At 38.8% G+C, this 27,060-nt stretch overlaps 1 protein-coding gene across 2 annotated transcripts; it reads right to left on the bottom strand.

Moving 5' to 3' along the window:
- Window positions 1-400: 400 nt before the first annotated feature.
- LOC109108204 (spectrin beta chain, erythrocytic-like) lies at window positions 401-27,060 on the bottom strand. Of its 2 annotated transcripts, XM_042774309.1 has the most exons (37): window positions 26,802-27,060; window positions 23,224-23,452; window positions 16,017-16,168; window positions 15,711-15,884; window positions 14,893-14,999; window positions 14,711-14,791; window positions 14,160-14,275; window positions 13,696-13,808; window positions 13,418-13,605; window positions 13,139-13,256; window positions 12,570-12,728; window positions 12,135-12,437; window positions 11,846-11,996; window positions 10,837-11,707; window positions 10,593-10,730; window positions 9,749-10,508; window positions 9,354-9,556; window positions 8,533-8,623; window positions 8,265-8,411; window positions 7,755-8,024; window positions 7,376-7,600; window positions 7,162-7,251; window positions 6,677-6,961; window positions 6,393-6,523; window positions 6,047-6,251; window positions 5,684-5,907; window positions 5,326-5,476; window positions 4,921-5,165; window positions 4,693-4,831; window positions 4,515-4,599; window positions 4,244-4,440; window positions 4,042-4,115; window positions 3,829-3,892; window positions 3,383-3,639; window positions 2,504-2,677; window positions 2,351-2,393; window positions 401-2,244 (listed from the first exon to the last, which is right to left on the bottom strand). In XM_042774309.1, exons 2-37 carry the CDS (start codon window positions 23,378-23,380, stop codon window positions 2,059-2,061), a joined length of 7,074 nt encoding a protein of 2,357 aa, XP_042630243.1. In that variant the 5' UTR covers window positions 23,381-23,452; window positions 26,802-27,060; the 3' UTR covers window positions 401-2,058. The 2 variants fall into 2 exon arrangements, with proteins under 2 accessions (XP_042630243.1, XP_042630244.1); XM_042774310.1 differs by lacking the exons at window positions 23,224-23,452; window positions 26,802-27,060 and adding an exon at window positions 19,657-20,288.

The following is a 27,060-nucleotide window of genomic DNA, read 5'->3' as shown; positions in this document are numbered from 1 at the left end:
TATTGTCTCTTTATCTTTTTTAAACATTCATAGAAACTCGGTAACTTATTAATTCGTCGTATTGTTAAGTAGCAGTGGTTTAAATTTATTTATTCATTTATTTATTTATTTATTTATTTATTTATTTATTTATTTTTAGCAGTGGTTTAAATATGTTCACATTTTTTACTTCATGAACTAAACACATCACTGTTTTCTCACTCTCACACTTCTTACTGAGCAGTGTCTTCTAGAGCAGTATATTATAACAATCACAATCACTAAGTTTACTTGGTGAAAATAGTTCAACTTTACCTGATTATCCTGTTTTAATAATCACTAAATTGAAGAGTAAACAAGGCTAACAAAGCTCAGCCATAAACACACTACAAGTCCTTTAACAGACAACAAGGGGCAATGGTTACTGCAAACAGAGCGTTTATTGATTTTCAAACTACTAAAATGAGTCATACCTTGCTTTCAACGTACATGTGATTTAGCATTGAACATATAGATATAAAAGGAGAATAGAGAATGGAAGCATTCTTAAAGAGAGTTCAATCATCCCCAACCCCCCCCCAAAAAAAATCTGAACGATTTGGAGGTCCAAGATGTAATGGCCAAAAAAAAAATTAAATAAATTAAACACCTTTATAAAGCACCACATTAACCCTGTAAACGTATTCTGAAAGAAGATGAAATTTACCTACTAAAAAAAATCAAACAACAACACTTGTTTTAGCTTGCAGTGCCTGGCAGAAACAGTAAAAACTACAAAAAACTAAAACTTTGGAAATAGGGCACTTCAATTCTAATCAGTAGATCAGACAATGTTCTGTTTACTGCTTTGATAAATCTCGAAAACGTATGTGACAGATAAAATATAAGTAAGCATAATGAATATTTAATTAGCATGATCTGAATATGGGCATTCAGTTTTTATTTGTTTTGTTATAGGGGAATTTGTTGGATTGTTAATAATACGTTTTGTTATTATTATTATTATTATTTGTTACAGGTACAATTTCCCCTTTACCATTATTTCTACATTCATATTTGTATGACACACTGTTCTCCATGTTTTCAAACATTCACTGGCTACCAAGTTTAATTTATACTGCAATATTTAAGCTGTGAACATACCTTTCAAATTTTAATAATTGTTATGATGACATGAGAGATACTTTTTAGTGCTTATAATGGTTTTGCTATCCTTGTATAAGGGTATTTATAATGTGATTTAGGCCTGCGACAGCCATACTGGGGTACCTGAGTCATGAGAGGATAAAACTCTTATCTTAAAGATATAGCACCATATTAAATAAATATATCACTTAATGCTTTGCAAAAGCATTCAACGTCTTTGTCTTCTCTTTAGTACCATGGCTGTGCTTCTTAATTCTTAATACATAATAGCATTAATATGTTCACATTTGAATAATATTATTATAATATTAATATTCATATTTTTGTTGGAATAATGAAAAATACGACACCTAGGACAGTCTAAAAGCACAATAAACACTGTGCATACTGCATATAGTGCATGTTAACAGCATAGTGTACAGTGTTAAACACCTTCATCATCACACCTCCTGCTAGCTGATGGCCATTTACAAAGGAAATACCTCTCCAATTTCAAACTCTTTTATAATTCTATAAGTTCCGATGCAAAGAGCACAGTATTACATTTGCAACCATTTTCAAGGAATAAGGCAGATTAACAAAACTATGCATGTTATTTATAATCAAAATACATCCTGAAGCATGCCTAAAGAAGCTAAACACATGAAAAAATCAAGACAAAAAGAAATCCTTTTTTCTCACAAATATTTTTGGTTAAATTTGATCGGTTCCTGTGCTTTTATTTGTATACAGAGTGAATGTGGTATGTGACACTAGTATAGGAAACATAAAAAAGCAATACGTGTGGACATTAGCAACACTTCATTAGCGTAGATACAGGCAGCAGTGTAATCTTCATTTCATATAGCTAAATTCTTACAAATTAATATAATGTTAAAATTTTTTTGTTATAAATCTGTTCCATTTCACCTGTGTCAAATTCTATCCAGGAGTTTATTTCTTCTTAGCGAACAGACTAAACCTCTTCTCCTTCTCCTTCTTGGTTGAGGGGACCTCTAGAGTAGTGGAAGAAGGTGGAGGTAGGCTTTGTGCCTTCACTCCTGATGGCCCTGCAACTGGTTCTTCTGTCAAAGCTTGTGCTGCCTGTTCTATAGCTTGAGTCCAGTTCTGAAGTTCCTCCTGTGGTCAAAAAGCAAAACATACATCATTAATGTTGTTCACTGGCATATTTCAAAGATTATATTAACTATAAGGAACTAATTAGAAGCAGCAGTCAATAGCACACCTCATCTTTACACTGGAACAGATATTCACTTCCATCTTCAAGTCTGGCAAATGAAACAAGGATAAAACAAGTAAGTTATATGTAATATATCTCACAACACGTTAATAAATTTTTATTTTAAATGTAATATTAAGATTGATGACCACTGCTTACTGGAGTTTGAACACCAGCTTCTTTTTCTTATAGTTAGTCAAGATCTCGCATGAAGCATTGCTGAGGTTCAAGGGTTCCTCGCCATGGTAGGTGACACTGTGACTAAAGCTCTTGGCATCCTTGTAGGCAGAGAGCTGCCCAGGTTTGAGCACACAGTAAAGGTTGTTCCAGGACCTGAGACAAGAGATGAGAGGGTGGGCAGTTTTAAATTAAGCTCATTGGTAAAATGATGACTACTTTATGTGATTGAAAATGTAGCTTGAAGCATTATACACTGAACAAAATTATAAACGCAACACTTTTGTTTTTGCCCCCATAAGCTGAACTCAAAGATCCAAGACTTTATCTATGTACACAAAAGGCCTGTTTCTCTCAAATATTCTTCACAAATCTGTCTAAATCTGTGTTAGTGAGCACTTCTCCTTTGCCGAGATAATCCATCCATCTCACGGGTGGCCTATGGTGGTGGTGGGGTTATGGTATGGGCATGCATATGTTATGGACAACAAACACAGGTGCATTTTATTGATGGCATTTTGAATGCACAGAGATACCGTGACGAAAATAAAGATATTTAAGATATTTGAGAGAAATAGGTCTTTTGTGTACACAGAAAAAGTCTTAGATCTTTGAGTTCAGCTCATGAAAAATGGAGGCAAAAACAAAAGTGTTGCGTTTATAATTTTGTTTAGTGTACTTAATCAAGACAACTAGATTTCTTCTATAATTGTAAGTGGTTGCCCGTGCAAAACACGCTGCAACAATGCTAGAGCATTCTGTGTGGCTTTTTAGGGTAACCTGGGTGATCTTTCCCAAGTCAAAGAGCCAAGTCGCTGTGATATCCTAGTCAGTTTCTTGGTTCTCTAGACAGCAGCTAACCTGTTGGATGCCTTCTTATTGGGTCCCTCCATCTCATGTTTGCGGGATAGAGTTCCCTCCATCAAGACTGGTTGAACTTGTGAAGATTCAGTGGGAAGCGTAGCAGCTTTTTCTGCCTCTTTGGTAACCTGGAAGGATGTGGAAGGGTCCAGCTCCAGTGAGCCACTTTCCTGCATCTCTGAGATCAAAGGCACAGTGGAGTCCCCTGCTGTGCCATCAGCTCCCACGGAACTTGGCTCTATTATTCCTAGACCAGATTAGGACAACAAAAGAGGGTATTACAGGCATTAATTTAACAAAACATTTTATATAAAATTATATTATAGGGTTTTGTATGCTGTATTGAGAACATCAAATGTGAAAGAATATCTGATTGTAGAAGAATGTTGTTAATATAATGACAAAAAAGATGATGAGATTCTTACAAAAACTTGCACTAAACTCACCAGAGACTGTTCTTCTGTGGTGTAGAGTTGAGAGGACTCCTCTGCAAACCCTGTGTCTTCTCTCCTAAGGTCAGAGTTTGAATGTCAAATTTTAGTTTGGAATATGGAGTTAAGAAAGGACAGTGTTACCCAGATTGTGTGTGTGTGTGTGTGTGTGTGTGTGTGTGTGTGTGTGTATATATATATTATACACACACACACACACATATATACCTGCTGTCTTTTTCCACCTCTTGTCTGTATTGTAGTATGTCCTGTTGTTGTTTCCGTATTTCCATCAACTCCAACTACAACAGATTATTAATAGTCAGTGAGTGGTACCTGCTAATGCAAACAATCCACATAATTTGAGGTATCATTAATGTATTAATGGTGTGAGTTGAGTTTAATACTTCAAAGTTTAAGAAATACATACTGTTGTAAGACGTTCCAGTGCTGAGAAACGCTCTTCCCATGTAGCAGTGGATTTCTCGAAGGCTTCATGTCTTTTGAGCAGTTTTTCGACCTCGTCCACTGTATCACCCAGATCCCTGCTGGCCACGTATGGCTCCTGGGCAATCAGCCAGGCCTCTGCTACAGATGCATCCCGAGCAAACTGACATACCTCCAATACTAGAAGAAGATATCATTATAAGCAGCTGTAATATGCGGTAGTGTGTACATTTGTATGACATTTGTGGACTTACATAGTCTAAGCCAATCCCATCTTTCATCCCATTTGAGCATCATCTCCTTCCTCTTCTCTACTAGTTGCATCAGCTTCTCATTAATCTGTGAGCACAAGAAGTGTAAATTAAAATGGATGCTTTCAGGACACTTTGTTGTGGCAAACTGCTACACCTGTTACCTTCCATGTCTGATTACCTCTTCAGAGTCCTTATGCTTGCGTTTTAGGAGGGCCCGGCCCAGCTCCACACACTGATTAAACTTTGGCCCACGCGTCTCAATTTCAGCACGGATCCCTTGGTGATACTTCATCAGGAGCTCCACTGAGGAGACATCTCTTCATGGACAACAAGAAACAAATTTCATCACAAACATTGACATAAATGACATCTCTGCTATGATGGCTACAAAGATACATTTTCATACCTTGGCTTTTCCTGTGTCTCTATCTGCTGAATAATGCTTTCCATCCAGGCCAGCAGGTCTCTCACCATGGTGAAGAAGCGGAATTTGTCCGCTGTTTCCTCCAGCTGCTTCCTCCTGCCTGCACAAGCTGCCAGCAGACCATTCCAGGCCTCCACAACCTCTTTTTCTGTTACTTGAATAGCAGTGGCCTGATCTCCTGCATACTGGGCATACAGTCTAGTTGCGGTCTCCTGGAACTGTTTCACCTGCAAGGAAAGAGATATGAAAAATCCCTAACTTTTTGAGATATAACTTTTCAGATTTTCTACACAAGCCACTGGTTTATGAATATGTACAAGCCACAGGGAGATGAAAACATGAAACTTATTATGACAACCACTTGTTCATGTCTTGTGTTTTCCTTGCCTGTTTGCCAAGGGAGCTGATGGCTCTCTCAAATGCAGCATGCATTCGGTGGAAGGACTCTGCTTTGCTGAAGTCTTCTCCCAGATCATCAGGAAGCTCATTCTTCTTCTCCTCAATGTGAGCAACCAGCTCCTTCCCATCATCAAAATACCTGACCAAATTCACAGAATATTTTAGGTGTTTTCCAGTCCAATTCAACACCCCACACAGGTGAAGATAATGTTAAGTAATTATAATCTTGTTTCTTAAGCTTGTTTTTGTGAGATACAGTGAGTCAGAAGGAATAATGTGATCTGATAAAAGCACTACACTTACTGCATTTAGTGACATTTAGTCTATTGAATTCTTCTGTACTTACTTAAGCAGGTCATAGGAGGCTTTGAGATGCTGGGCACGAGTGTCGACGAGTTCCAGCAAATCAGCCCAACTCTCATTGATGCCATCTTTCCACTCTGCCAGGGTCGCTGCCTCACTGTGGCCTGTTTCGATCATTTCATCTATGATCCGGTTCACAGTGTCAACACGTTCTTGACCCACTGTCCCTGTCTCCCTTGCAAACTCCCTGAACTTATCTTGCAGGATCTAAAATATTGATGTAATTAGAAACATAATGATTGTAATTATATTGATCTAAAATATAAATATTACTGAATATGTAAAGTCTTACATTGCACATGTCAAAACATGCACATGCTTTTACGTGAGAGATATTATTATTTACCGTCACATGGTCAAGGTCTTGGCCCATCTCTTGTGAAGATGCCACCACATCACGCTCTGCAATCCAATGATCAAGATCCTCCACTTCACGGCTAAGTAAGAAATGATGATATGTGTGGTCCAGCTGCTTTTTACGGTCCTCTGCCAGCTCCTTCAGCCCAGCATACTGCTTATCAACTTGTCCTTGTCTCCGGATGATGGCCTCACTTCACATACAGAAAAATAAAGATTCATCTTTGTCATGGAGTTTTTTTTTTACATACACTGGGGTGCCTTAGGATTCAGTTCAGCTTGGCCCACTCTACTCAATATACAATACATAAAGACATGCATTTAGTCCACTATACCCATCTGGGTGCTCTTCAGCCAGCATCTTCTGGGAACGGTCTGCCAGCTGCTGGATGGAGTGTGCATAGTCATCCACTACCTGTTTCATAAGCAGGTGTCGCTTCAGCATGACCATAGCACTCTGTTCATCCTACAACCCAGAGAGATTAATTGTCACGGACAATTTATTTTAGTATGGCTTTTCATTGCACATAAAAATTTGGAGCCAGCACAGAGTTGACACAACTTGGCATTTTGAAGATTTTTAAGACAAACAGCATTTTGCAGTCTATCACAGTTTTACCTTGGCCTTCTCATCAGAGATCATATAAAGTTCTTGTTCCCCTATCCAGGCCTCAGCCTCATCTGCATCATTGTAATACTGTTGGGCCTCATTAGAGCCATAGAGCCGTGCTCTCCGTTTGGCCATCTCATCCTGCAACTTTGCCCACACCTCTTGAAGCTTCTTCATTTCCTCAGACATTTGTTCTTCTTCTGGACAGCCCTCTGCTGCTGCCACCATGCGCTGACCACGCTCTAACACTTCATCAATGCGTGGCTGGTGGCCGTCAATCTCTTTTTGAAGAGACTGTGCAGGATATGAAAGGATTATATAAAAGGGGTGGGTGGGGTATATGAAAGGGGGTAATATCACTTGGTAAATTAAATATAAATTATATAAATAGACCATTAATTGAAATAGTCCATGTTGTCAAGACATGTTGTGCTCTACCACGCTGGATAAATAGGAATGATTTTAGGGGTAAGTGGAAAAAATGAACAACTCACTTGGTTTTTCTTGAGCAGAAGTTGGACAGTCTGAAGATTGTTGCCATGATCTTCTGACATTGCCATTGGTAACCTCTCATTAACCCAGAGCTAAGGTGAACAAATCAATACTTCTATGTAAAAGTTATTTAAGAAGAAAGATCAACAAAAACTAATGATGCATTCCGAGAAGCTGTAATTTGGATATATGGATAGCTGTGATTTAAGTACATACTATCTCATCTGCAAGATCTCTGAAGAACTGGTGCACTGCCTTAGCGGCCTCCAGCTTGCCCCTGCGTTGAGCGAGAGGTGTGAAGAGCTTCTGGAAGTCCCTCTGAAGTGTCTGCTGCTCAACTTCAAGTTCAGGTTGGTCCTCTCTAAGAGAAGCATGCTGCTCTACAGCTTCTTGAAGTTCTTCAAGCTCTCGTGCACGATCCCGAACTTGATTCTCTGTCATCTAGGGGAGAATAGGGCAGATTTAAGCAGTATTCTATTATTTACCACCAAATATGGAAAGACAAAGCACAGACAATAGTTGGCTTCAAGTGAGGTAATCTGCTGATTTGTAGCAGACACAAAACAATGAAAAAGTAACAAATTTAATCTCACACCTGATGTTTTTTCAGTAGGATGTTGGCACTGGTAAGATCCTTCACTTCTTCATCCACATCACCCTGGAGCTGCTGCTGCAGTTCAGCCAACCATTTCTTCAAGTCAGCCAGGCTCTGATCAAACAGCTCAGAACGGTTTGCATCAAAAAGCAGCCGAGCCTTCTCTTGTGTGGTGCTCTCCAGCTTATCCCATAGTTCATGAAGCTTAGCAAGACGATCCGTGACAATGGGCTCAAACTCAGGCTTGGAATCCATCAGTTCCTCTCCCTCCTAATATGTGCATGGTTCAAAGTACATATTAATTTTTTCAATCATTTCAACACTGATACTAGGGCTTCAACAGGATCTTACACCATTTAATAACAAATTAGAGCTCAAGGTAGGTCTGTTTTTTAAATGTTTAAAAGTTATAGTAAAATATGTCCCATATGGAGATTGGATATGGGATTTTTACTTCGGAAACTCAACTGCTGTGCTTTATTAAAGTGCATTTAAAATTGCTATATATACCTTATCAATATTATGAAGCCAATCCTTGTTGGATGCTAGTTCTGCCATGAAGGCCTGGTGTTTTTGCCACTTGCTATGGAGGTTCCGAGCCTCATCATATGATGTATCCTGTGCAGTCAGCATTTTCTCATTTATCCATAGTGTAAGCTAAAATAGAGAAGTAAATGTTCATTGAATGAGAGAAAAGGTCACAAAGAATATTACATTCATATTAGAAGCAAATCTGTGAGATCTTGCATATGAAATTTTTGAGTAAAGCATTACTCACATCCTGGGTGTTTTGAAGAAAGTGCTGAAGTTCCCTGTTGTCCTTCAGTTTCCCTGAGACTTCCTTGGCTTTGTCTCGATTCTTGTTGTACCTAAGGACATATACACACAAATACATGGGTTATTTACTGGTTGATCTCTAGTGCAAAATTGTGTTAGAACTTTATATGGTAAAATGTGTACACTGACAGACATTGAAATGGCTTTTCTTTACCATTTTCTCACTGCAGAGAGAACACTTTTAAAAAGCAACATAAGCCAATGGATTAGGTATACTTTCACAAAGAAATCAATACCCATTAGAACAGGCACACATCTTAAGGAGCTACAGACTGCCTGGGCTAATAGGGGAAATGCAGGCTACTCCTTTACAGTATAATGCTTCTCTCACACTGCTGATTCAGCACAAAGAGAGCACAAATTCATGAGTCCATTAAGATGGTCTTTGAGTATAAAATTATGGTTGCTTTCTGAATTACACTGACATTGTGGATTGACAACAGTCAATTTAATGTAAATGTTCTTGTCATGCCATTTTATATACTGGTCCAGAGGATACAGTAAGTAATAGGCAAAATCATTAACTTTTGCTTTAACTTTTTTATGTAGGATTGTGTGGGATGCTGGAGCCTATTGAACTGAAAATCCTCTGTCTTATATACTTTTACTGTCTCTTTAAGCATGGAAATTGGATTGAAAGGGCAAGTTTATTTTAGTGGATAGTTCATATGCTAGGTCAAAGAGGAATGTTTTATGTAAATTATGTTGTATGTCTGACCTTGGATGTAAAATAGGCGAAATAATATAAAAAAAAAAACAGACCTATCTTCAATAGAGCCCATCTTGTCATTGACCCTTTCTGAGTAAAGGTTTCCACTGTCCACCAGCCTCTGACCAGTCTCCAGTGTGCTGAGTATCTTCTCCTCATTAGCATCCATGGTGGTAACAAAGTCCTCGTGCTTCTTCAGGGCCTTCTCTGCTCCATCCAGAGTGTCAGGCTTGTCTATGTGGGCTAGAGTGTATTCTTTTAACAAGTACAGGAAAAAGACACAGAAAGATACATGGCAAATTAAAGGGAGGAAAAATATTATGGAACTGCAATTGAAGGTTATTGGCAAAGAATAATAAGCAGGAAGCAATATTGGCAAGGTTTGGGTTTCCCAAAATGACTGTTTTCATTACAAGGTTCATCAGATGAAAACTGTATGTATGTATACCTGGTTATTTAAGATGGCCTCAGCCTGCTTGGCATCCCTCATGAACTGTTGGAAGCCGAGTCCCTGATCTAGGAAGCTCTTGCGGCTATCCCACATTTTGTGCAGCTCATCCCATCCCTTATCAAGACCGACCAGCCTCTGCTCCAGCTGTTGGTACTGAGGATCATCTTCTTGGTCCTGAATTACAGCTGCTCCTGTGTCCCTCACACGGTGGTAGTCTTCTTCATGGCCATCCATATCAGCCCTCACAGCATCATGAAGACTCAGGAACTGCTCAGCCTCTGGTAAACCATCAGGCATATCTTCAGATGCAACAGCCTTCTGTGTCTTAAACAGCCAGGCTTGAAAATCATCCATGTCCTGTAAGAAGGTCTGCAGCTTGCTGACCTCCCCAAGAGAGTCTTCTCGGTTTTTCAGGGTGCGTTTCAAGGTGTCCCATGCAGCATCCGACTCTTCCTGTCTGGCAAATATATCAGAAGCATTTTCTGGGTGGTCCTTCACTAGCTTCTGGGCCTCATTACGCAGGAAATCCAACTTATCTTGGATGGCAGCAAGGTCTCTTTCCATTCCAAAGAGCTTCCTCTGAATGGTAATGACTGCAGCCAGATCATTCCCAAGGTCCTGTGTTGACTCAATGACTCGTGTCTTCTCTTTTATCCATGACTCTGTCTCATCACATTCAAGATCATAGTTATGTAGGCTGAGGGCTGAATCTACTTTATGTTTCTTATCCTCCACCATTGCTTTAAAAGCTTCCCATCTATGAGAAGAGAAAAAAAGGAACATTATTTACAAAGTATTTTTAATTGGGACTGGCTTTCATATCTGTGATGATAACTCTTACCTTCTATTGAGACGAGTTTGACAGTCTTTCACTTGTTTTGTTTGTGGATGTCTGCTGTCTTCAAGTTGTTTGGCTGCTTTATTGACGTCATCAACCCTAGCCTGAATATTACCCATTTCCTGAGCAAGAATGCTTAGCCTGCAAACAAACACAACATTTTATGACAGTGGCATAAATTGGAATAGTTTCCCAGTTTATGAAACACACTTACAGTACTATCTCTGGGTTCATAAATCAGCCATACCTGTTTTGTACAACTTCTAGATCTTCCAAATTCTCAGGTGTCTCCAACCCAACCAGCCAGGTCTCCTTCTGGCCCATCCAGAGCTTACAAGCGTCCGTCTCACTAAAGATAGTGTAAAGAGCCATGGTGTCATCCAGCTTTTTCTGCCTCAGGTCTGAGAGGGTCAAAAGCTCAATATACATATCCCGTATATCACTCAGACGCCCCTGGATGTCTGGTGTGTCCCTTAATTCCTCAGGAAGTGCGTTGGCCTGTTTGGATAGAGTGTCAATGGTGCCTCCATTCTTAGCAGCCTCATCTCTTAAGTCACGGTGTTTCTTGAGCAGTCGCTGCGTAGTGTACTCATCATGCCCAATGTCATCACTGCTCATCTGACGCATAGCATCAACCAGCCAGGCTTTGAGGTCATCAGCATCACCCTGAAACTGGAAGAAGCATTGAGTGTCCAGCAGATTCTGTTTACGGAAGGCGGCCAGTTCCTCCAGCTGCTGCCACTGATTCCGCACATCATCCATGCGCTGCTGCACTTTAGGGGAACCCAGGTGCTTGGCCTGAATCATGCTCTCTCCCTCGTCCATCACATGCTTCAGGTTGTCCCGTCTGGCAGCAAGCTCATCCTCAAAGACACTGTGTTTGCTCTGCAGTACCAGCACACTGGTTAGGTCCTTACCATAGTCAAGAGAGGAGAAGATGTGCTCCTTTTCCCGAATCCAGCCCTCCAACTCTGCAATTTCCCATAAAAAGTTCCAAAGTCGTCGTGACTGCTCAAGACGGACTTTTCTCTGAGCTGCCAGAGCACACAATTCCTGGTAGCACAGGTCCAAGTGTTGTACCCGATCACGTATGACTTGTGGGTCACATGGTTTATAACCTAGACAATTAAGAGCAGAAAAGAAAAATAACAATGAACAATGTGTGTAACAAATTCAACAAATAAAGACTACAGAGACTGCTTCACACCTACATCACCCAAGTCAGCAGAAAAATACAAGGGTTCAACTGTACTCACTGTCACCATTGGCAAATTTAAGAGCAGCTGCATTGGCTGATCGTACTCTTTCTGCCTGCACTGCTATATCAGCTTCTAGCAACGAATGTTTCTGCAACAAGTCTTCAACTTCCAATAAGTGTTTTCCAAAGTCTGGGGACAAGAGTCGGCTCTGAAGAACAAATGTCACAAAGGAAATTGATTGAAAAACAATATATTTTTGCTTCAATTACATGACTTACAATGCAACCATAATATTCAAGCCAAACATATAAATTAACCACACTATTTACTCAATTGTCTTTCCTACCTTCATTTCATCCATCCAGGTGATGATGTGGAGCATCTCCTGGAAGATTCTCTGAAGGGTGAGGTTCTTGTCTAGACGGCCTCTGCGAGCTTTCAGGAGCTCCTGCAAATAGTCCCACAGCCTCAAGATATTGTCTTTTCTAGCATCAATACGTTTAGCATCATGGTATCTTTCTGCTTCCAGTTCTTTAGACAGGGCAACCAGTGCCTGAACGCGTTCTTCATATGCAGCAATGTCTGTCTCTATGGCCTCATGTTTCTTCTTAGCTGCCTCAACTGCTGGTAAGTCATAGCCAAAGTTATCTCAAAGTAGAAAGCAAAATAATGATAATTAATTTCAGTCTTCAGGTGTTGGCAACTACGAAATGATGGGTATCTAAATAAAGGCTCTCTGCGCCTTTCGTCTTTTAGACGAAGGCTGTGGATAGTGAGTTACCTGTGAAACCAGTCTCTGATTTTCTAGAAGCCAGGTCTCTCTCATAGCTGCCTTCCTGTCAAAGCGACGAGCCATCTGCTCCAGTTTCTCCTGTCTAATGAGTTCATCTCTTAGGACCCGTTCACGGTCATGTTCTGCCTTCTCCAACCGCTCCCATGCCTGAGAACAAAGGCACACACACACAAACAGGTCAGAGTTTTTCAGACCACTGGATTTACTATTATGTTCAACCTTTGTCACTGTCCCTGCAGAAAATTTACCTGAAGTGGTTGGGACTAACAGGTGTCTGTTTGGTTCATAACAGTGTTTCTCATGAATTGATTGATATTATTGCTGGAGCTTATTGTGCCCCCATTTAAAGTCAGATATGGGATATTCCTTCTTTCTCACCAGATAACCACCATATTCTATTGTTCGATGTTTAGATCATAAAAAAGCAAAGATTGTTTTGCAGATATGTGTTCAAAGTCTGGCTTTAAGTGGCATTATATTGCACCATCCTTAATTTGTAGGTGGGAATTCATACTCCTTGAGTTTAAATCAATGCAGCATTAAACTTAGCATCTCACCTTGTTGATATCAGACACCAGTGCACCCTCTTTAGGTGTGTAGACTCTCTGATTGTTGGCCCTCATTCTGCTCTGGATGGTAAACAGCAGTACTTCCAAGTTGCCTTTCTCCTGGAACCTGAAGAGTTAGAGTTAAAAAAGTAATTCAAAGTTGGTCGCTTAGCAGTTGGTTGCTTACTACAAAAAAAGAGAAATTTCATAAATAGCCATAAATGATATAGCAGTTGGTTGCTTACTAAAAAAAAAGAGAAAATTCATAAATAGCCATAAATGAATTACTTAGGTGGTTTCTCCACAGTACGGTAAGAGTTGAAAGCCTGCAATTGCTGTTGGACGCCTGTAAGGGAGTTAGCAAGCTTGCGGTTGTTCAGGACAATGATGGTTTGCTCAATCCATGTTAGCAAGTCTGATGACAATGTCTCATACTTCTCAGTCATCTTCTCTGTTTCAATGGCCTGGTCTAGCACCTGGAGAATATAAGTATATGTCAATGCAAATGTCCTCTTGCATTACACACATAAAATTCACATGGGAGCGGACTCGCTTAAATTTTGCACCTTTCCAACTCGCTTGCCCTCAACTGCCAGAGCCTTCATCTTGGAGAAGTAGTGGTAAAATGCAACAACGTATGTGATTATGGACTTCTCATCTGGGTTCTCAGTGAACACATCTGCAAACAATAGAATATTAAGATGTTTTCTCGATCCACCTTTTTCTTCAACGCGGAAGTAGGCCTATGGGCAAGACCTATTTCCACTATAGGGAAATAACGAGAAGGATAACAACGTGCAGTAAACGGTAAAACTGTTTGCATTATAAACCAGTGTGTTCGTAATTAAGACAACACCTTCAAATAATATGGTAAGACACACCAATTTTCATATAATATTTCAATATGAGACCAGAAGCCAGACCCATAGAATTTACAAATGGCTGCGCCCATATTTATGGGAAGAAAAAGGTAGATAATGGAAGTATAATTTTTATATTTTTTGCTAAATAGTCAGTAGGTGTTACTTGCCTTCTGGGTCCAGGAGCTTGGTGACACCTAGCTTTTTTTCAGCTACATTAAAGGCCTGCTGAAGGTTGTGAGTGGGATTGGACCTCTGTAGATTACCATAGTCCACCAGATCTGGCCTGATACAGTGAAATTAAGAGGTTATTTGGTTTATATCTATTGCTATTATATCAATTTAATTTCTCAGTGGTTGCTTGGGAGGTTTAATTCAAATGTCAACTTTTTGTTAATTAACATTATTTTGGAGGATGAATGTTCATTTTGAAATGTCAGGCTTTTGATTGCAGACATTGGTATCTTCGCAAATCTCAACTCCATTTGTGATTGGAAATGATACATATGAGATTCTAAGAAATCTAATCTTACTTCTTAGAGAAATCATGAGATTTATACAAAGGTCTAAAGTTACTCTCCCTTTAATCTCAGTGGTGTCTAGAAGAAACAAGTGAGCACATCTGCTCAATGTGTCAATGCATGTCTCCTAACCACTAAGCAATGTCTCCACAAGCTATCTTTTGTCTTAATATTAACATTTTGTCTTTGATATTTATCACCTGTGTTTGTGAATGAGAGCATTGAAAGCCATGCCATCTTTCCAGCTTGTGGTGAAATTGGTGATGTTTACATTGGGGTACCTGCAGATACAAAACAACATCAGACAAATCCATCTGCAACCACAAATTTCTCATAAAGCTATAGCTTCATTAGTACTAAAGTATGACAATTGTTGTCCTACCCTGCAGTCTTCATCTGGCACCACAGGAGTAGTGCATCTTTGGCTGAGCGGGTCTCTTGCCGGCCTGTCTGATCAGCCTGTCCTGTCTCTACTATAATGTCTTGAATCTGTATCCACATGAGGAAAGAAAGAACAAAAGCTGAAATTAATCCCACATGTGCATTTAAACTATATTCATACCTCTTTCTGTCACTCTTACTGTATTTCTGTCAACTAGACATTCCTTCTGTTAAATGCAATAATAAAAGCAGTAAATTCTCATATCAGTTGACATTTCATGTACTCTAAATCTCATATTAATTAGAAGAGCTACTCTAATTCGCCCTTGGGCATCCATTGTTGGATATGCAGAGGTATTGTTACTTTATTTAGATCCTGACTTTTTATATCTCAGTAGTTTGCACATTGCTGTGGGAACCAGGCAGAATAAAGAGCAGTCAACAATTCCTATTCCGGTCTTTTTCCTTTCATTTTTGAGGGTCTGAATTATGTAGCAGAGTATATTGTTTGAAGTAGCTGGGCTAAAAATATCCTGCTATCAAAATGAGAGATTTAAAAATAAATATAAGCTTTTCGAATCAACCAAATAAATGTTAGCTTTTCCAATCAGCCAAAGACACGATACAAAAACTCTGCTGTAGGTCTACTGTGATATCAGAAAATCTTTTGTTTTGTGTAGAATGTTTTATAGCCTGAGAAATGTTTTCATTTAGTTTTTATTTTCTAAACTTTCATTATTGTTTGGTTTAAATTATATTTAGAGGCACAGAATAAATAGAGTGGTCAAAAAAGTTGTCTCATCAGAATATTTGGCTGACCTGGAAGCGAAGAATGATGGTCCAGATAAGGCCTAGGATGAGCCGGTGGTTCCCATCTACAATATCATGAGATCCCATGTTCTCTAAGTGCACCCTCTGTTCCTTTAGAAACTGTAGAGCTTTGTCCACATTCTCTAGACAGTGGATTCGCATTCGCCCCTTGGTCGGCTTGGGCTGAATGTTGGAAAGATGGAGAATCAAAGATATTACTGCAATGACTTCAGTAAATGGCAGTTAATTCTTATTCTTTGGTGTGGACAAATCAAGGTTTGACACTGTTACACATTAAACACATGTTTTACTCACCAGTCTCTCCCCTGACAGAACCTCCAGTAGTTTGATGAGCATTCTCCCATCCCGAAGGTCTAGATAGAGATCTGAGATTCGGCAGCTGACTCTGGCTAATATTGAATTCACCCATTTTGTGAAGGTCTTTTTTTGGACAGCCTCTCGCTCATCTAGTTTTGACAGAAAGAGAAAAACATTCAGCTATTCTGATATGACCTTGTAGTTTCACATCTGATGCTTTATTTACATGAAAAATCAAGTAAATTGAAACAATTAAAAATACTTAAATGAATCATAAAAATATATCAGATTCAAAATAATAAAATAAGAAATAATATTTTGCATAAAATTTTAAAAGGCCTATTAGTAGGACCTTTTATGCACTAACTTCAAAATCACAATTTATGTCAGCAATACATCAACATAATTTAATGGCAGTTAAGCATTTCCATTTTCGTATCAGCTTAAATTAAACTCAGTACAATAAATACTGTCATGATGTATACTCAGAATTGTGTAATAATTTTAAAATGTTTAACATTGTTAAAAATCCCATTACTGCAGATTTTCAATGTGCTCAACTGTACTGAAATTAATGTCACAATGCATAACATCTTGCTGGCCATAAAAATACTGTAGGCTTCATTTTTATGATTTCTTGACAGCTTTCATGAGATTTACCCATTTAGATGGAGAACAGACATATATGGAATACATTAAGTAATAAAATAGTTCAACAAAGGTGTGAAATGTAAAAAATGCCCTAAAGCCATATTTTTAACATCTCACACTCAGACCTTCAAAAAGCCCTTTTTAAAAATCCAAAAATATTTTTTATAATCATACAGTGATTATAGTATATAATCTATGTATGTGTGTTCTTCATAGTGTATTTATTATGTATGTCCATGTGTTTTTCCTGAGCATGTCTTCTGCAGCACCACATTTATTTAAGTTGCTAACAAAAAATAAATAAATAAATAAAATGTGCATTCTTGATGATTTTTATAAATGATTCAGATCCTATGGCCGCAGGAAAGATGGAGGGATGGAAATGACAAAAAGAGAGATAGAAAAAACCGAGTGAGTGAGAGAAGAGGGAGAAAAAGACATTAGAAAACATTAGAATGTGTTGTGGGTGAAAAATGCTAAAAATAAAATTAAAATTACTTTAGTGTGACATGGAAGCTTTATTCAAAAGAGGGAGGTATAATCCAGGAAGAGACAAAACAACAGCAAACAAGTATAATCCAGGAAGAGACAAAAGAGAAATCCAATAAACAGGCGAAGGTCAGGGGCAGGCAGCAAACGATTTTTGGAGAGACAAAATAGCTTCCATTTTGCCCTAAATATTTAAATTTGAAATGTCATAAAAAACTATATCGCACCTGTATCCCCAAGCCATTAGCCTTTTCCCATTAATTTAGGTAATTAATTTAAAGAGTTGTAGTATTTGTTTCTTAATGTTTGCACACTGGAAAAATAAAACAACAACAACAACAAAAAAAACTTTCCAAGTGAAGTAGAAATTTTATAGTAACCTCAAACATGTATTTTATATGATAAAGTCTAAATAAAATCATTTTATTTAAGTAAAAAATATCATTTTAAATTGCAAATGCTTTTCAGGCAATCTCCCGAGCTGTGAATGTCATGGCTACTACATGGCTAATTACAGAGTTGATGAAAAATGATGTCACAACAACAGTGATTGCCAGTCAGTCCCAAGCCCTTCATTTGTGACTATCCTGAGTTTTCATGAAAGGTAAAACATTACTTACTGCAATATAATGAAATATAAATACATGTTTTTTTTTTGTTTTTGTTTTTTTCCCAGATGGAATACAGTAATTATAGCATCTACCTGCCATGGCTAGGATAGAATACCTTGACTTATTGGGTTACACCAAAAAAATAAATAAAAAAATAAGGGTCAGGTCAGATAGGTGAAGCTCTTTAAGTAACAACTGCACAATTTCACTTTTTAAAGTGCAATTTACCATGTACCTTCCAGATTTAGGATAGCTCCAGATGTGCTAAAGCATAATAAAAGATCTAAGCTTGGCAACACTACATATTTCATGATCAGACCACTGCCAAATGATTCCTCTTCCTGTCCACACTTTGTACAGCAGAACTGTAGTCTAACCTCTACTAAATGCTTCTCTCTCTCTCTCTCTCTCTCCATTAGAACAGCAGTGAGTCTAAATAGAATTTGTTTCACTAGGGTTCTGCTGATCTCTGATATTCTCTCCAGCTCACATGAAAGGTCTGTGAAATATTCATATTGATGGATTTTCCCTGTACACAACAAACCAGTGTTTTTCCCACAGTCAGCCTTCACTGGATGTGACCTGCAGTCTCACTAAATTCTCATACCTTACTCATTGTTTGGAGGGCTCTGGACCTACAAGGTTAGGTACTTACCAACACAAAGTCACAAGTAACAGAGAGTTTTGTGATGGGAGGACACATAGAAGCAATGGATTTAGATGCAATGTAAGTGGTTCTTTCCCATGTAACACCTGTAGCCATAATGAAGGCGATTTTGGGTGATCTTTATGAAGTTCTTGTCCTTGTTGTGTCCCTCCTTCAATGTAGATCTGTAAGATTTTCCCACAATTTTACCATCCATCAGACAAAAATCTACTCAGTTTTAGGTAGGACTCATATCTTAGGTACTTGCAACTATATTTCTCATAATTGCAACTTTATAGTCACCAACTATATTTCACAATTGAAACTTTAGATCTTATAATGTGACTTCATATCTCACAGTGTTACTATGTTTCTTATTTTAAACTTGATCTCAAAATTACTTTTATTATTATTATTATTTACTCTAAAATGGGTTTCCATAAAACCCATAATCCTAGTTATGAGCATTAGTATTAGTGATGCATGCCTTAGAAAACACCTCTAACTAGAGCAGTAGAAAAGTAGTGTGCATACTAGTCCATGTCTATTTGTCTTTATGCTAACCAAGTTTAATTCCTGCCTATGTATTCATACTATACATGTAAACATTAGTGATAGTTATAAAAAATAAACTCTCTCTGAACTATGCTCTTTCTGTTCCACAGCATTAAAAGAATGCTCTCATCAGAGAGAAAGAGAAAGCTCAGTTTTACGCAAATTAACAGTGACAGTCAGCTTATCTCTATAAATAAAGAGATGCCAGGAGAGAATAAGTGAGGTAGGAGACCTCAATGCTGAATACCCCAAATCAGAGAAAAAGACAGAGACATTTTCCTGTAAGAGGTAAGAATAGCAGAAGACAAGAAGTAGATGGGGGGTAGTCTGCCAGGTAACCAATCACTTTGTACTTCAGCAAGATAAAGACCGATGTGGTGGGGCACAAGAAGTATTTTTTCCACTGAATGGCCTTTTTATTTGTCATTAAATATTTAGAGGTAACGCAGTGAGCAATTGGGCCGTATATACAGCATAAATAATGAAATTAATAAATACTAAACATAAAAATACAAACCAGTTCCCATAGCACCCTATAGAAAACAATCTAGCATACCGCCTTAATGCACTTCCCATTCTGGATCTCTACCTAATCCTGTAACTCCCCTGTGGGGGTGGAGGGGTATGCCGGGAAAGACTGCCCCCTCCTCGAGGATGGGAGGAAAAAACTCTAGCAGGATACTACCTTGCAGTTGTCTGAATCGCCCATCCAGGATGGAGTTGTTGAAGCAGATGTTAGAAGCACTGTAGCTGAGCCAGCGTGCTCGTCTCATACTCCGGGACGGGGACAGGGGGCAAGATGGTGAGGATCGTGGAGGTGAGGGCCGATGGCCCCTCGGGGTGCAGGAGGAAGAGGATGATGAGGTTGAGGAGACTGAAGTGAGAGTCATGGGCGCTACTTTAGGTGTGATGCCCAGTAAAGTTCCGTTCCTCTCCGGCAGGAGCTCAGGTTCACGAATGTGGGGACTGTTAGTTTTGCCCCCTCTCCTGCTTTGGGCCCTGTAAACTGGCGGGGTGCTTCTGCTCCGACTGCCTGGTGCATTGGTCCGGGTCGGGACTTCTTTTACCCTGGTATATTGCCGGCTGCTGACCTCTCGGACGACAGGGGTAGGGCGGATCGCAATGGTCTCTCTGCTGGTCTTCAAGCTGAGTTTGACCTCCCTCAGCCGGGTCTGGCTCACAGGCACCGTGCGGCACAAACAGGGGCTGCTCATCTTCACCACGCTAAATCAACACGCAAGGCTGGGAAAGAGCGAGACAAACAGGACACTCTTCTTCCCTCCTTCTGTCTCGAGTCCTGTTATCTTCTCCCTCTTCCTCTTGCTCGCCCGCCCTCCCTCCCTCTCTCTCTTTCTCTCTCCTTCCCGCCCTCACTCACTCTTCACTTAGCAGTGATGCTGTTGTGCCTCTCCCCGGTAGCACATGGAGTAGTTCTCCAGCACCCCAGCCATGCATATAATATGCCTCCATTCCTGTCCACCCCCACAACATGCACACACTCATCTAAAATTTCATTAAATAGCTGTACACGTGTTTGTGTGTGTGTTTTGATTTGTTCCAAATACAATGTGATGTCAGACTGTAAGTGCTTGCATAAGCAGTTTGGGCCCTGATGTAAATACAAACTACAACTGTATTAATGACTGTGTACTCAAAGTGTACTTAGTATACTCAGAGGGATTTGTGTCTGTTCAGAAGCCGTAAATCAACAGTGAAGAATGGGAACCACTTCTCTCTTGCTCTCCCTCACTTTTGAACTCTCTCTAATTGAATTACAGAAAGAGCAGAGCACAGACACACCGACAGAACACATCACACTCCCCCTGGCTCAGCAACTTACACTTGGCTCAAAGAAGCAGGCCGAATTTGAGTACACCATCGCTAATGCATTTCAAAACAGAAAGACCCCTAGCCTTGAATAAAAAAACATAACTTATTCTCAAAAAACTAAATGGATGACATACTAGTTTAGATATAAATGACACGACAGTATATTGTAGTTAACATAACTGTTCACCAACACATTAACTAGGTACACTTTAACCACATTCCAAAGATAATATAGCCATATTTCAAGGTCATTATGAAAATATAAAGATGTACCTAAATCCTACATAAGTGGGGGGATAAAAACTATAATATATAATTATTTTTTTCTTCAGTCAAACAGTAAAGAAGATTTTTTTTAAAAACTGTGTCCTTAGTGATTCTTAAAATGCAAGTCAGAAAAGTATATCAGGCAACAACAAAATGAACACCTGTGGCTCCTGACAATATGATGAGGTCTTATGAAGCGGAATAATTGTTCTGTGAAAGAAACAACATTATTTACAACATTATTACCTGCAATCCATAGCCTCAGGCAAATGATCTGGAGAGATGTATGAAGAAATCATTCTTTTAAACTGGTTATTATTTGTGAACTATATAAATCAGTTCACCAAATCGGACTGAACGGTCTGAAACAGTTCAAGGCTCGAGCAGCACAGATTTACAAGTTAACGAATCACAAAGGACCATGGTTTCAGCTAAAAATCTTTATTGTTTTACTGAAGAAAAAAGTCACATACATCCTGGATAGCCTGAGGTTAAGTAAAAAAAAAAAAAATCCGAGCAAAATTTTATTTTTGTGTAAACTAACTCTTTAAGTGTCAGAAAACATTACATTCAGTTCACACTTGTATACTGATTCATGTCTTGTTTTTAATCCATCCATCCATCTGCCTATTCTCCAAACTGCTTCTCCTGCCTTTTGTAATGTTTTGTTGAGAAAAGTACATACTGTAGAAGTGTGCTCCTTTATGAAAAATGACCATCAAAAACTTGACATCTCATATCTCTAGAAGTAGTTAGTGTAGATATGCACAGCTATAAAGCAATTTCATAGACGGAGCATGTGTAAGGCTTGGGAAGACTTAGCCTTCCCCTGGCCCTGGGGACTTCGGGCAAAAATGGCACTAAATTGGAAAAAAATGCTTCTTCACAAACAAATTAAATCTATTACGTCTGTTGCTAGCAAAGTGAAAATAAATAGACAGTGTCGATTGCGACATAAAATTAAGATCTGTTCATGTTGCACTGTATTTCATTTTAGGCGTTTTTACAGTTTTGCGCATTTTAACCAATCACACACAATTCAGTTGAGCTTAGGAATGCAGTGGCCAATCAGAGGCATTCAGATGAGTCATCGCAGAAACTCATCAGTTTTGTTGAGTGTGCGTTCGTTCTGAATTTGGACTCTTTGTAAGTAAGAGATTAATTTCACGGTGTATACAGCCGATTATATTAGATTTTATTTTTTATTATTTTTATTTTTTTTGGAGAGTGCTTCAACCCGCGATAGATCAAAGTTAGTGATAATGTCACTTTCTATATATAATTTAATAGTGTTTGTATAACTGTGGAAAGGAAACGTTATATAATTATCTTTCTATTGGTTTTATTAAATTGTAATCACGTTAAATACAAATTCAGTGCCATTAAGCATATTTTATTAGCCTACATGACACCCATGTCTGGTTCTTGCCTAAAAAGATGGGTTTATGATGTTTAATACATTTGGCTGCTTTTAGCCTTACCCTGGAGTTGGTTCACCCTCCAACTATGGTTACAATGGATATTAATGATAAAATCTGCAAAAGGTACTGTAATAAAGTCTGCACCAAAACCAATCATTTAGAACTGGTTTACTCTTTTAATGCAGTTACAGAGGTCTTTGTGTGAGGCCTTTTTGACTTAGGCCAGTAAGCAGTCTCCTAACCATGCCCCAGAAACCACTCAGAACACCCAAGCAACCACACAGTAACACCCTGGCATTGTGAAGCACTACTTAAATTTTCTTCAGAAATAAAAAATATGATACTGTGTGCTGTCACTCAAATAGTTTTCATAACAATCATGTGTGGATTACCCAGTCCCTATAAAGGGTCTCGTAAGTCTGGTCATGAAATCACTATTTAAAACTTGCTGTCTCTGAGAGCAGCAGACCCCACAGGTGTGCCAAAAATTACAAGCTCCTGCAACCATCCCAGAGATCTAAGCTATGGGCACAGACGGGCAGGGCAGCTGTCCAGCTCAGTCATACAGAGGCATGCTGGGTATGTGCAAATGATCCTGGCTGGTCAAGGGGTGCAGGAGAGGATAGGGTTCAGCTGCCTGTGCGTCTGTATATGTATTTGCACATTTGTGGGCCTCTGTATATGTAAGCCAAAGCAACATGTGCTCAGTTTTATGTCACTTGAGGCGGACTCACCTGCAAGCGCTTTAATGCGCGAACGCTCAAAGAGTCTGGCCGAGCTGTTGTCATTGTCGAGCTCTTCATCAGACAGTTCAAAGCGGGTGTTGATGCGGCTGTACTGCTGAGTGATTTCAGCATTGTCAAAGTCTGTGGTGGAGGTCATAGCTGCCATAGAGAAGAGAGAGACCAAACACCTCACGGTGCCACACGAAGACAAGACAGTGGAATGCCAGAGATGGATGATCTGAAAGGTGAAAGAGATGGAGAAGGAGTTTAACTGGATATTTATCTTTAAAGAAGTAATTTTATATTTTGCACTGAAGTGACCTTTATACATTTTGAAATTTCTGTTTGCATCTCAGTATATTTAGATATTCAGTTCTCGTGCCTAAGGGACCATTCACACAGAACGCATTTTTGCATTGAAAAATGCAAAACATGAGCAGTGGAATGGAAAAAAAGGGTTTTGAGGTAACTTCTTTTAACTTGAGAAGTCCGTTTAAAAATACTTTGTTGTGCAAGAAACTAGAAAAGATGTAACCACAATGGTTCAACTTAATCGTCTAGCGCATGTTTACATAGAAAAACAATGAAGAAGTATTTCAGCCCCTTAATTATGGCACATATCATGATTATATGTGCCTGTTTATTACAGTGGGGAACACAGTAACTGTAATTGAAAATGGAAGTAATAAGTTTAAGAATTGTGAAAATTTTAAACTAAGAAATAATAAAGATTCTGTATTATTTCCACGGTCCCTTATAAGTCTATCGGTTTAAAAATTGTGTTCTTGGTTACATTGAAGCACAAGATGCTCTTTTGAACATTCTTAAATTGTGCTGGATATAACATGATCATCAGGTTTTTGTTCATTTCGGCTCAAGTGCTGCAGCCGTTAAAAAAGGTTTTCACACAAAATTTCACTCAAATTTTTATATTGATAATATAACATGTAATGAAAAAAAATTTATGAGAAAAATACAAAATAGGAATTTAATGTATGCGGGCAGCATGACCATAAACATGATGTTTTTATTGTTGTCAACAATCATTTTTTACAATAGTAATAAATGTATACCTGTTTCCCTTACAGAATATTTTCCTACACCCTCAGGATTCCAAAGGCCGCCATTTTCAGCACATGTCCTCTAACCGTCACTCTTAGCGAGGGTGTGTATGTACGCATGCTACTGTGGAATGGCGAGTGAAGGTTAGCTGCTAAGATAGTTCTATCTTTGTGAGGCATGTTGCTCTTGTGTAGTCTTATCGCCCTAAACGGGGGGCTGGGCAACCCCTCTGAGTAAGAGAATGTGAAGAGCAACCTTCACAAATTTCCCTATTTCGTCACACGCTACGTGATCAGATATTTACTTGCGTGTTTCTTCTCACAGTCAGAAAATTAGGGGGGAAAATCCTTGCACTGGACCAAATGAATTTCATGTACTATTTGCAGGGTTAGTGTACTATAACAATGCTAGGTGTGAATATGTCAGTTGTACAATATAAAATATAAAAATCAATGACGCAATCAACATCTGGCTCAAGAACGGAGGGAAGAGGAGAATCTAACAGGTGTCTGAAAGACGGGTGATGGTGGTTCTCACTCTTTCTTTTTCTCTCTCTCTCTCTTTCTCTGTATCAGGCCAGCGCAGGGGGGATGTTATCAAAGAACTATTCTCCACCCATCAGCGGGAAACCCGTTATCACAAGAGGCACAACTTTGCTGCTCTCTCTGCGTGTGGTGTCTCTGTCTCTTCAATATGCTCACGTTCACACATACAGTTTATGACGAAGTATCTACTATCTCAACCGAAAGAGAGGGACAGTAGGGACAGTTTTGACAAAATGTAACACCTAAAACAGAAAATCATGCCATAATGTCATTCCAAACCTCTGTGCCTTTCTCTCATCTATAGAACACAAAAGAAGAAATTTTGAAGAACATTGATGCTGCTCTTTTCCATACAATGTAAATATATAGTAACCAAGCTGTCAAGCTCCAAAAATGACAAGTAGTCCTTAATAAGTCCTTATGATTTGTTTTCTCAAGCCATATGATTAAGTAACAGACCAAAATTTAATTTGTTGCTCCCTGAAAAACATTCTCTCTGCGGTAGCTCTTAAATCTCTTTATATACGCATACTTTATTTTTTCATTTTTTTGTGAACTATTTAAATGTTTATAATTCTACATATGCTAGATTACTGAATCTGAACCATTTTTAGGTCATTAACGTTATATTTGGCAATAACTGTAAAATACTGTAAATAGATATATAAAATAAAAAAACTGTTATTTAAATACTGCAAGAGCAGTATCTCTAGCTAATAATATCTGTCACTGCCATGATAATGTCACAGTGTGTTTACTCTCAAATTCTGCAACCGAAGCGATCTACTGTCCAGGAAGCCGACACAGCAGGTTATTTCTCACATGTGTGAGGGGAGAGGCCACACTTAGGTGTGGTATGAATCATAATGCACCGTGTGCCATGTTACTGTAGAAACAGCTGGAGCCTGGCATTATGGCACCAGAGTATTCTGTGTTTAAATGAGATTAAGTAAATTATGGGTATAATCACTGTCCTAAAAGAAATAAGTTTACCCTGAAACTCATGTTATTCCAAACAAAAAAGGTTGACATGATTATCATTTCTGAATAAAGTGTTCCATTAAAGATGCAGTAAGTTTTAGAGGTTTTGAGGCAAGCAGAGCATACAATTAACAGACAGTATAATGCAAAACTATTCCTGGAATGAACTTCATGGTCATATTATGGGCGGTAAGTAATGGTGTTTACACCACAGCGGTTCTCCCTATAAGGTGAGCTTGAAACAGCTCACATAATTTTATTATTTCAAACACTTAGTGACAGCTGTTTTTCTTTTGCTAATACTTTGAAACAGCTTTCTTCTGTTTATTCAGTGAGAAACACAGAGACCAGCCGAAAGTGTGTAGATCCTCTGTTGGAAAGTCCAGTTGATAACTGAAGCTGTTGGAAATGGTGGCCAGTTTCTAGGTGCCCAAATTGGTCTATGTTCCAAAATCCAGCTCGACTGCCTTAAACATACAACAAGCTGGTTTGTTTCAGGTCCAATGTGGTCTACCAGCTTGGACCTCGTTTAGAGTCAAATTAATGATCATACTATAGAAGTAAGATGAGAGCTGATAGTTATTAAATGAACAAAGTAACTGAATTTAACTGTCAAATTAAAGTTCTCAAAGCACATAAATATGTAGGGAAATTAACAGTTCTTACATATTTGCATTGCTTTGTATCCAGTATGTTTTCTCCAAGTGCTTTTTATCTATACTGAACACACATGCCAACATGAATGTTCACACAAAGCGTTCGGTGCTCAACAGGTCATTGGCCTGCAATAGGCTACTTTTATGAAAAGCACAATAATTAAACCTGTCATTGCGTTATTAAACATTATTTTGCTACTCAGAGATACACAAATATATAGGTTATAGTGTGACTAAAACGAAACAAGAAACAAACTCTTCTACTACATCTAATATAAAATGACATTGGGAATCCTAAACTGAAGACAGGCCCTCTATGAGTTTCAAATAACAGTATACTTACCTATACAAATGAAAAACAGTCCGGGAGGATGACACGCTTCTTTGTCGATGTCTTTATAATAAAGTCCGTTATTTGAAGGGCTGTAATAATCCCATGAGAGGCGCTGAGGTCTATGTCACGGTGGGGGAGAGCTGCTGCAGGGTCGCCGCGTATAACGCTCATCCTCCTCAGCCGCTGTTTGACCCACCCAAAGTGTTAAAAATAAAGTAAGAGCAGCGGAGCGGAGCGCTGCCTGCGCGCAGGGGACGCGCATTCCTGT

The sequence above is a fragment of the Cyprinus carpio genome, chromosome A17 (genome assembly GCF_018340385.1).
Source record: "Cyprinus carpio isolate SPL01 chromosome A17, ASM1834038v1, whole genome shotgun sequence".
NCBI lineage: Eukaryota > Metazoa > Chordata > Actinopteri > Cypriniformes > Cyprinidae > Cyprinus > Cyprinus carpio.
Note: the sequence above shows the minus strand (reverse complement) of the source record. Positions and strands in the feature narration are given on the sequence as shown.